Below are 11,466 nucleotides of genomic sequence, written 5' to 3' on the forward strand. Positions count from 1 at the left end.
CAGGGCACAAGGCAGTAACTGTGTACGCTGCGTGGGGTTTGAGGAAGAACAGCGTCTTGGGTCTAGTAGGAATTATCTGTAGCAGTACTGTTAACATGTAACTACAAGTCAACGCAAAAACAAAGACCCCTTAACTCGAAGCAATCTAGCTGTAAAAAGTCCATTTTAATGGCTGCATTCCCCATAAACCTTCACAATGACTCCACACTTTTGAGGCGCCCATGAAACGGTATTGAAGTGGTTTTCGGTTTTGCCCTGGGCTTCACCTGGACGGCAGTCACTGACCTGACAATTAGAAAACATTTTTTAATACGTTTATTTTATGTTCTGTTCAGGTTCATTTACTCTTGTAATTTTTGTTTCCTATTACAAGCACAGTCAGGGACGTGTTCTAGTTGTTAAACTGAAGAAGCGCTGAATTTCATTCAAAGTTGCAAAAATGATGCAGAATTGCGTCTGGTACCCTCTTAGGTGTAGCAGCCTCAGCAACTTGTAATTTGGCAACAAGTAAAAATATAAAATGACAAAAATCTTATTTTTACTTGGTGCTTTAACAAATTTGTTTTTTCTATTGCAGAAATGATGGTTCCATTTATAGGTTTATTTCAATTGGTTAACATAAGCATCCTGTTCAGAAAGCAACGATGTTGACAGTGAAATTTAATAGTGTTCACCATCTTAAGTCAGTCTGCAAACAGGATGATTAGCAACGCTGATGGTAAAAACAGGAGTCATCAGCACCTGTGTTAGGGAAATGATTATTGCTTTGGAGAAATAAGATTTGTTCCCAGATTTATAAACACCACCAGACACAGAGTCCTGTTTCTCTTAGCCACTCATCAAAATGGGTAAGACAGGTAGTCTGGATGTTTAGAAGTCTGGGAAAGGCTCCAAGAAAACAGGACGTTAAAACAGAAACTATGACAAAGACTAAATGAGGACCAAAGTTTATCTAGCCACCACCCACAGAGAGGAGGATGGTATGAGAAGCTGGCTGTTGGAAAAAAAGCAAAAAAGATTTACTCTTAAAGTCTCCATAGCTTTAATAGCTTAAAAGAAAAAAACATATATATGTTGGACACATTTTTTTTGCCATTGGTGTCAATAATTCTGAAGGGAGATTTATTGCAATGTCACAACATTGTTGTCAAACCATCCTAGCATGTACAAGTACACACGACTTCCACATGCTTGACTCAGGTTTTTAGAAGGAGCCATGATGTGTTTTAGCATCTATAGTGGTTTTAATTTTAAAGGGACGTGTAACATTAAAAAAAACAAGCCTGGCCTTTTCTAAAATGTTTACAAACACGTTTTGGAAATGGTGTTTAAATTAGCACATTCTGTCACTTAGTTGGATTTATTTTAGTTTGAAGACGGGCCGTTGCCTTCCAGGATTGAAGGTGGTGTGTTCAAATCCATGTCGCAGCATTTCAGGGGGACGTCTGCATGTTCTCTCTCTGCATATGGTTACTTCCCACAGTATGAGCTGGTTACTGGTGTAAACCTGCAGTGAAATTTTTAAAATGAGCAATAAGCTAAGTCTCATTATTTTAGATAGAACTAAAAAAAAATAGAGATGTGAAGAACTAAAGTTAATATTTCAGACGGACTATGGTATGACGTCACACCACATTTCTCTGTGTTGTTCTCCTGTCTCTTGATTACTTAGCTGGGCCGGCTGCGTGTGCGTGCTCTTGCTAATCAGCATTATAAGGTTAAGAGTTACTTACTTCTTCACTAGTAATGTTCCTCCGAAAGGTGAAGCTGTTTTGCTGTGTTTTTATCCTCTACAAATATGCTCATAGGGGATGACGAGTGATAAAAGAAAAGAGGGGCTGGGAGTGGAGGTAAAGAAAGGCGTGGCTTGTCACACATCATGTTTTGGTCTACAGTGCTCAAGCACCACCTAGTGGTGAAATATCGCTTATTGCTCCTTTAAGTTATGTTTTTAAAAACACAAGATTTTGATCACCATTTTCTCCGGCAGCATGTAGCACAGCACTGATCCCTCCCCCACCTGTTGCTGTGCAGCTGACAAATGAAGGCTTCTGTACTTTTCCCTCACATGTGGAGGTTTGGAAAATATTTCTTATGGTGAAAAAAGAAACAAACCACAAGTGACATGTCTGATAAGCAGCCAGCTGAGCAGTTTGCCTCACTATTCAGTCAGCCAACAACCGGTGGTTAGACTTTATGAAGAACAATAAAAAATAAATCGTATTAGTCTGCACAAGAAGCATGTTTATTTCAAAACTACCCCTACATTTAGCCGCGCTTAGTCCAGAAAAACAGGCATGTTAGATTAATAAAAGATTATTGCTCCTGCAAGGAACGTCTGGAGAGACGCAGCAGTCTTCCTGTAAGGCTAACCAGCGTTAAACGGGTATGGAAACCGACAGTGACTGGATCCAAAATGCCGCACAGCAGTGGCTTAAAGTTTTTTGTGACCCAGTTGTGTTTATACCAAAAGACCATGGCACTTTTTCAACTGCTACACCTCTAAAACACATTCGAAAAGCTACAGGTAGAAAGACTTCATGTATTTTAGTAACTAACTTAAATCACTTTATTTGACTGAATTAACATGAGCTTTCCTAGACTCAGCAGAAGTTGTAACTTCCCACCTGTCACCCAACAGCATCCTCTACATACTTTCTGCATACTTCTGTCAGTAGGCCCGTTTACACTACACTTTTTTAACCGAGCCGAGACTAGTCCGAGCTCGGTAACCGAGATAACTCTTGTGTGTAAATGGTCAGCAGACTGAACCAGACCGCGCTAACGATAACCGGACCGCGCTAACTGCAGACCAGTTCATCGCCAGGTCTCGGACTGGTTTTTTTTAGCCCGGTTCCCTGATAACGAGGAGCGCATGAGCAGACCGCGTCATCCCCTTACAGTCAGCTGACTGTCAGCGGGTTTCCCGGCGTGTCTGGCTGCACGTCCCGATTCACACTCCATTCAGACAAATTTCAGACATTCATAATAATACTAGCTTCCTTACCGTGCCACACGGTTTCCAGAGATGACTCTGCTTATGAACCTCAGCGTCTGTTGTTGTTTCCTGCGTCTGTAAATCCTTATTAGACGTTCATTTGTCTTATCCACGTCCCAAAAGCCGACTCTATGTCTAACAATAACATCCTGAATATTACGGGTGCCGCCATTTTGATTTGCTCGGTCCCGCCTTCAATCCCAGAGAGCGGTAATACCGCAGATCGCCACTAGGGGGCGAGGAGCAACCAAGGAACAAATAACCGAGATAACTCTTGTGTGTAAACGGCTGCATTTATCTCAGTTAACTGGACCAAGCTCGGACCGGTCTCGGCATGGCTCGGTTTTTAGGTGTAGTGTAAACGGGCCTAGTGACTCTGAAGCTACAGTTCCTGGAGAGCAGAACAACTGAACACGGCCCCTGCCGCCTCTGCACCAGCGTCTGCATAGATGTCAACATAAAAGGCAGACTTTTCCACTCAAATTTCACGAGTTTTAAGGTTTGTGAAAAATGAAATATAAAAGTTAACTGGGAAATTATATAAAATGGGGAAGTATTAAATAGCCTGGAAATACCAGGGACAGACAGAAGGAAGGTAGGACGGATACAAAGGAAAGACAGAAGAAATTATACAGACAGATCTGATAGGGAATAAAGTGTAATGATTGTAATACTTTTTGTGCCTTGTTAAGATTTGCCTGTGCAAATTCTCAGTTATCCGGGTCATCGCAACAGTAAACAGGCTTAAATCAGAGACAACCAGACTTTTGCTCAGTTCTGAAAATGTTTTGACACCCATCCAGGAGTCTTTGTCAATGCTGGTGAGTGATTGAGCAACCTGCAGCTGGTGCGCTGCTGCTTTTTAAAGGACATAGATGTGCTATGGAGAATAGGCCTCCAAGTCAAATGCAAATCAATGACTTTGAGCAGGTTGCTCAATTGCGAGCCACCAGACTTGACAAAGACTCCTGGATAGGTGTCGAAACATTTTCAGAAAGAACTGAGCGAAAGTCCAGTTGGCTCCGATTTAAGCCTGTTTGCTCTTGTTAGGACTCAGTTAAGAAATCTAATTTCCAACTTTCCCAGGCTGCACAGGAGCTCAAATTATTCTTAGTTTTCAGCCTTTTCTCAACAGCTATAGCTACAACTAAATCAGCGCTTCTCAAATAGTGGAGTGCGCCCCTAGGGGATGTGTGAAGGTACTGCGGAGGAAGCGCAAGAACAGCCTTGCCTTTTTTGTCCAGAACATACAGGCCTTCTAGATTATTCTAAGTGTGACAACAGCACCCCCTGCTGTTTGGTCTGTACCTGCAGTCAGTAGCATGATGAATCCTATTAAACTCCTAAAAAAATAACAAAACTTAATGTAACTGAAGTTTGTCTTTAATATTAATGGCTTGATATTATTTTTGCCATATGAGGTTCCTAGCTAGTTAAAAGTTCACTGCAGGTATGAGGCTGGCTAAAAGCCATTTATATTATTGTTAATATAATGTAGGTAAAAAGTGCGGCAATGTTGAAACATTCTAGTTGTTAGAAACCATTATTATAAATGAACCCATATATATGTTACAAATTTTAAAAGGGATTCTGGGTAATCTTCAGAACGACAGCTTTAACGCATTAAAGCATTTGTTTGCCCTTCTTCAAAGTGGTGCGCAACAGAAAACATTTGAGAACCACTGAACTAAACTAAGCTGCAAGTCTCTGAAAACCTTTAGGTGCTGTGCCAAATTAAAGTTTACCAACGTAAATTTATGCTCAAAAAGGTGGACTTGCAAAGAGGAAAAGAAGAAGTTACATCCGGCTCAACCTGATACATCTCTCGCACTGGTCCAAAGCTCTCACCGAGACACACGGACAAGAAACACACACATAGGAGACGGGAGTGGAACGGCGCCCAGGTTCCCAAACATCCCAGCCGTTATGTATACCGTTATGTAAGTTCACAGAAGAACGGCTCATTTTCTCCTTATCTATTCAAACTACACCCAGAGAAAAACTCCACGGGGGAAGAGGGGAGATGCAGCCTCATCTCCATTGGCAAACCTCACACAAGAACACCACACAGCAACGTGATAGCCAGCTTCTTTATATTTAAACAACCTAAATCTGCTTCTTCTCTGCACAACGTGTAGGATGGAGGAATGTTGGAAACTCAATTCACTATTCACTGCAGTCTTACGGCTGCAAAGCCCCCTTCCTGGAAGCTAAAGAGAACCTATCCAACTTAATGTCAGCTCAACAGGAGCTCAGCGGTCCCACGGTTTGGGTTAGCAGGAGGCTTCACGTTTGCACTCTGAGGACGGAGGCAGCTGACGTTACGTCACCTCCTTCAATCCCCTTGGTCCCGAGTAAGACGTCACAACGTCAATCCCAAGCCTGTCACAAAACAAAGTCCACAGCTTGTTAATGTTGTTTGTTTAGGAGTGCTATTTATAGAGCTCTACAACGCTGTCCAGCCAAATTCTTTAGGTTACTGGAGAGTTGGAGAGGAGAAAATCCAAGCGGGGAAACAAAGGGCTCATTCTGCAGGAGTTGGACTCTGGAAGTGGAACTGTTGTGTTGCAGAGACGCCATATTTCACCCAACTGGACTGAGAGTCCCCAACTTTGAATCAAGAGGACTTGCCACCACGCACATGCAGATACTAGAGGCCTGCAGAACTATACCTTAGAGGCAGCCCTTTTAACAACAAGCATTTATGTAGTCCAGAACCTGAGTATTAAACCTACTCCAGCAACTCTAACAGCACAGATGTTATAAAATAAGCACAGCTTGGTAACTAGTATCAAGGTAAAACTGCAAACCCTTTCCATCATGCTGTTCCTAGGGTTTAATTGCCCTCATAAGGATAAGCCTGGGGAAGTGATCTTCTCTGGCCGTTTGCAGCATAAAGTAAACAGCATTGTCCCTCTCCTACCTGTAGCACAGCCCCATCAGCTGGCTGAAAAAAAATAAGCTTCTACAGTTTCCCTTTGCTTTCAAAACAGACAAATTCAGCTGTCTGGATATATTTCAGATGCAAAAACCGTGAACCGTCGTGGTGGAGCAGCATTTCTGTCGACCGGCTGACAGCATACTCTACTTGAGCAGAGAGCCAGGCTGATTAAACAGCTGAGTCTACTTGTACATGCTGAAGAGCAGAACAACAAAAAGCTATAATATTCTGCACCATAAGCACCCTTAAAAAAAAAAAAAAAAACACCTGGGAGCTTAGCTGATGTTTATTCTAGTTTTCTGCTTAACTTTGTTCATCAAAACAGCAAATAAATCTTAGCAATCGCGTGAATATAAAAGTACAATGATAAATGTTGCATTATTTGAGCAGCAGTAGGATAGAATAAATGTTTTTATCCGTTCTACATGTCAATTTTTGTTTTCATTTCAATTGTTAGGAAAATATATTGTGAGACTGTAAAAACGGTATTTTCTCTTTAAACTTAAACCATCAGAATCTCACACCCCATATCTACCATGGAGATTCCTTAAGTATTTTCAATCAAAATACACAGTGCAAAAAAAAACAAACAAAAAAAAACCAAACAATTATACTTGTTTTAGACCTACTTGATATAAAAATACTTTAACAGGCCACTCATTAATTCATGTCAGAACAATCTAGTAATTCTATATCTACTTAGGCTGGAAGATCAGAATGCATTTCTATGTTTTACTTGTTCTTTATTTCTGCTTCAAGGGTAATTGAGTATTAACCAATCTTAAACAAACAAACTTTGAAACAGAGGCCTGAATTGAAAATTAGCGTTGCACACCTACACACTAAAACTGCCAGGTCTGAAAACTGGTTGCTCTGACTCGCCTGGGCTTAGAGAAAGCAGCAGTTTTACTCTCTGGTTTTGTCATTCTGACGCAATCGTGACAAATGCGTCCCGTGACGAACAGATTACGGTTCGTAAGCGCACTAAACCACAAATCCACTCGTTTCCAATCATTTCAGGCCATCGATCGCGGTGCTTTCTAGAGGACACTGAACTTCAGAGGCACTATTTCAACACGCTGATTCACACTCCGCGCCGCAAACAAGCACAAAGCTCAGAAAATATTTACCTGGTAGTTCGGGTGACGTAAAAAGTAGTCAGGGCATCCTGCTAAAGCCATGGTGTTTGCCTTGTGCTTCCTCTTGCAGGGAACCCTCTGGTCTCACCGAGCACCCTGCACATGGAGGAGGAGCACAGCAAATAAATGAGACAAAGCAAGCCTAAAAACTGACAGGGTAATGATTAGAGGGAAAAAAAAAAAAAAAAAAAAAAGAATCCAGAAAGAATGTCGTCAAAGACCCTTTTAAGCTCGCCAGCCACACGGGTTTCATGATTTTTTTTTTGTCCGTAACAACTTTGTGAACTGGTTAAACCCTACACTCTTCTCCGACTTAAAGAAAGAAGCAAAGCCTGCATGATTCGTGAACGCATCAAGGCGCATGTACACATTGATTCTAGTGTAAACACGGCCATTGTGTTCAACACACATACACACACACACCCCCGTCAGTCCCCAAACAAAGGCCGGGGCTTAGCACTAAATAAGAAACCTTCTCCATGCTTGCAACACATGACCACTCACCACCTGCAGCCTGTTGAGGAGGCAGGAGGGGGAGCCTTTCTGAAGGCGTTTGAGAAAGCAGCCCATCAGTTCTATCTGCCAAGGGGGGAACAACTACATGACGTGCGTTTGATGTGTATTAAAATGAACTTTCAAATGGTCAACATTAAAGCCCATGTTTATTTTCAACTATATTCAGGAGCTAAACTACTCTCCACATTTAGAGGCCTGGATTGAGATTTGGAGAAAAGTTGAAGATCTTTATCCGAGCCCCAGATTTTCAGGCTCACCTAGCCATTGACTGGTTACCGCGGTCGGGGTTTTAAAACGTCAACGTTCTTCGTCGTATCGTTCCGACAGTTTAAAGCCATCATTGAGATGCAACACAAAGTCCTGGAGTGGTCCAGAGTTTTATGGTGGCTGCACAGCGCACAGGAGTAAAGCTCCTCCCCCCACCTGTTGTAGAGGATGCTACACTCTTCCTATGCTCATCAAAAATAAATAAATAAATAAATAATAGGATTTTTGCTTGGGAATATTTCTGATTACATAAACATTAGTGATATGGAGACTATTCCATCGCTTTAACTGAGGTAAAGCCATCATTTCAAGCTACGACTGCTGACCGAAGGCTGGCTACCTGAGCAGATAGCCTGAGTAACCAGCTAACATAGTTGCTCGACGTGTATTAATGTGCAAAGAGCAAAATGTCCAAATATTAGAATAGTCCGTGCTTGAAAACTACTACTAAATGTAGCTGCTGTCTCTTTTAAGTTTCAGCGTTCGTCTATGTATTACACAAAAAGGAGTGACTGTCTGTGCTTTAAGTAAAAGCGTTGAAGCATTTTGCTTAAAAAGTTACAAATACATTGAATCAGGGTCATGAACCTGAGAATCTCACACCAGCGCATGCCTAAGACCTAGTTCTATGTTCGTTTGAGTAGAAAGTGCTACAGATGGGACCTAATAACCATCAAAACCCACAGCTCCCTGCTGTAAAACCTCACCATCCACCCGGTCGGGTTCATAGAAAGCCGTGATCGCATTCCGGAGCTCTACAGTCTTCTCGCTAGTCTTGCTGAAAGCAGCCCACCTGCATACTTCAACGAAGGCCCGCTCAGGCAGCCCATGCAGAGAAACTACGCATCCATCTACACACGCACACTGAAACTTTACATTCCTCTCGGCAACTCTCTCTAGGACTGATTTCCCTACGCGTTCCCTCTCGGTGCCTCTCTGTTGTACAGGTCAGGTCATTATATAACAGATATCAGATGGTTCAAACAATAACTCCTCCACCACCACCACCACCACCACCACCTCCTCCTTTCACCCCACTAATTACTGTTTCCACAGGGGCTGGGCTATCTTTAGGTCGCTCTCGCTGACTGAGAATGCGTGTCCAAATGTGTGTGCACAGTTGGACACACATTGAAAAAGGACACCCTCTCCACCCCTGATAATTGCATGCCTACCCCCTCACTTTTACCCCTCCTTTTCACTTACGTCCAGGTTTTTTTTTTTTTTTTTTGAGTCTCACATGTTCTTCCTTCTACAGGATCATCAGGCTGCTTCACACCAATCAAACTGCTGGCCAAAAGGGCAAAGCCCTGCTGATTGTATGTGCAAGTCTAATAAGCCTGGACGTTAAGCCAAAGCTGAGACTGCTTGACATTTAGTGACATTTGTGGCTCCTCCTGCAGAGAAAGGGAATAATTCAGCTTTACTAGAGATTATGGGGACACCTAGAGATTTAATACGCCATGAAGCAACTTAATAATGCCACACCGAGTCCTTTAAACCGGGTGTACGTCTGCCTAAACGCCGCTGAGAAAGATGATCCTAAACGTGGTCTTCTTTGTGCACCAGCAGAAGAAGGCTGGAGGATGTTACACATCATGCAAACACTTTACTATCAGCCAAGGGAGATCATCAACACGCAGCTACCTCGTCCTCCGAGCAGTAGCTCCTCAACATGCTGCTGGTCTGGCATTAGTTTAGGAAGCATCCTTGCACAGATCAGGAGTGACTTTAAAGTGAAGTAAACTCCTACCGATTTTACCAAAACGTTTCCAAGCAGCTAATCTGCACAAAGTCTCGATGCTCTTCGTCATCCACGGTGCAAAATTAGCAACGCCTTCTTTAATCTCGCACTTTCGAGGATGCTGCAAAAGTGTTTGTATTCCCTGTCATAGCAAAAAAATATCTGCAAAAGTGCAATTTCTTACTCTAAAGAACCGTCAGTAAACGCGACTTTAGCGCAACTGCACGCCCCTGCCTGACCGAGAAGAAGGGTTGCCTCTGACATGCGTTCCTATAAGTATATGAATTAGTTTCCTAAACAAAAACACAAAGCGCTTACGGTTAGGAAAGGGCAGCACGCAGTTCAAGCTCGTGTCCAGGACGCACGACGTATCAGCGCCTGGTTAAACGCTTCAAATTTCCTCGTCTGACTCTCGGCACAAACTGCTTCCCACCCCCCAAAAGAAAAACCTCTGTCCGCCGCCGTGTTCACCTTGTCCCCCGAAGCGCTGTCCTTGCGCACGTACAAACCGCACACACACACACGCGCGCACACAAACACACTCACTCTTTTCTCCCTTGCTCGCTGGCGCGCGCGCACACGCTCAGCCCACTCCACGCGCGCTCCCCCCCCTCGCCTCGACCAGCTGACTCTCGTCGGTCTCGCCCCTCACACGCACGCGCTCAGAGGGAAACTTCCTCTCTTCCAGCTCCGCCCTGTTCACTGCGCTGCAAAAAAACTATCTCACTTTTCTTTAACATGCTGCTGGCGGTCAGTGAGGGTTCTGTTCCCACGTCACTCATCTACGTGGGTCCACTTTGACACATCCCCTGACTGAGAGGTAAATTCAACATGGCTGTCCCTGGAGTCGGTGTGTTGTGACAGTTCACCCTTAAAGGGTAACTCACCCCCAAATTGCCTTTTTTTTTTTTTTGCTAATAAGCTATTAACATGGATGTCTTATAGTGCTATATGTAACGGTCATTATTTCAACAAATTACTACATATTTGTTGAAATCCTGCTTTTGTGTCTAAAACTATCTGTGTGGCGCCCTCCTTAGGTTTACAGAGTGTCTTGTATTGAAATTCAAATCAGTATTGCTATTGGTTTAAAAGATATTGTGACATCACAGAAAAAACTCCTGTAACTCTGCCGCTGTGGGGTATAAAAGCTGTGTCCTATATTTCTCTGTAGCGAGTTGGAGTTGAAATAGTGACCTCTGCAATATTTCTATCGATTTTCAGGTTAGCGATTATATTTATAGTGATATGCTTTCTTGTTAGAATTGGGAGAAAGTGTAGTGTAAGGGATTGCGTAAGGCTCCATCCGAGTACGTCTTTTGGGTAAGGACTCTTTAGCCAAAGCAGAAATCGGTCAGTGGTCGCCATGATGAGTGCTGTCCAAATAGTGCAGTCAGTAAGGAAGGAGGTAGGAATAGGAGCCTGGATGCTTCCTCTCACAGCTACTTTAGCACAGGAACCTTGCAATGTCCCTTACTGGTGCCAAGGAGATATAAGGAATCCCATAATCCTTTCCGTGACCAGTGCCGTCGCTACATTTGCCAAATGTTGCTGTGGAGCTATATGTTCGCAATAATAAGTGGGACAGGATCGTTCTTTATCGAGTAATATTGTAGAAAAAAGAGAGAATACTAACCAGACATTGGGATCGACTCACCAACGTTTGTTTAAATAATTAACATCTGAAATCGTAGTGCGCACGCCCAACACACTCTCAGTAGATAGTGGTGGGGCACAAATCCTGTGGCACCAAGCTCGTATCGTCCAATCAAAATACTGGAAATGCATACCTTAAGTTTATGTTCTGCTGGAAAATGTGTGCGACAATTCGGTGTTGGTTGGCCTTGCTGGGTCATTTAAG

The 11,466-nt window shown here is 43.1% G+C and overlaps 1 protein-coding gene across 5 annotated transcripts in view; it reads right to left on the reverse strand.

Moving 5' to 3' along the window:
- LOC105931958 (growth factor receptor-bound protein 10) overlaps positions 1–10,252 on the reverse strand; it is a 63,409-nt gene extending 53,157 nt beyond the window's left edge. Inside the window, exons 1-2 of one of the 5 annotated variants that reach the window (XM_012870898.3) lie at positions 9,924–10,252; positions 7,070–7,174 (exon numbers count right to left, since the gene is read on the reverse strand). In XM_012870898.3, the coding sequence (XP_012726352.2) occupies positions 7,070–7,120 (51 nt within the window). In that variant the 5' untranslated portion in view covers positions 7,121–7,174; positions 9,924–10,252. Of the gene's footprint in view, positions 1–7,069; positions 7,175–8,568; positions 8,832–9,923 lie in introns of those variants that run through there. The other 4 variants (XM_012870892.3, XM_012870891.3, XM_012870894.3 and 1 more) reach the window with 4 other exon arrangements.
- Between the last annotated feature and the right edge of the window lie 1,214 nt (positions 10,253–11,466).

This window comes from Fundulus heteroclitus, chromosome 13 (genome assembly GCF_011125445.2).
Source record: "Fundulus heteroclitus isolate FHET01 chromosome 13, MU-UCD_Fhet_4.1, whole genome shotgun sequence".
NCBI lineage: Eukaryota > Metazoa > Chordata > Actinopteri > Cyprinodontiformes > Fundulidae > Fundulus > Fundulus heteroclitus.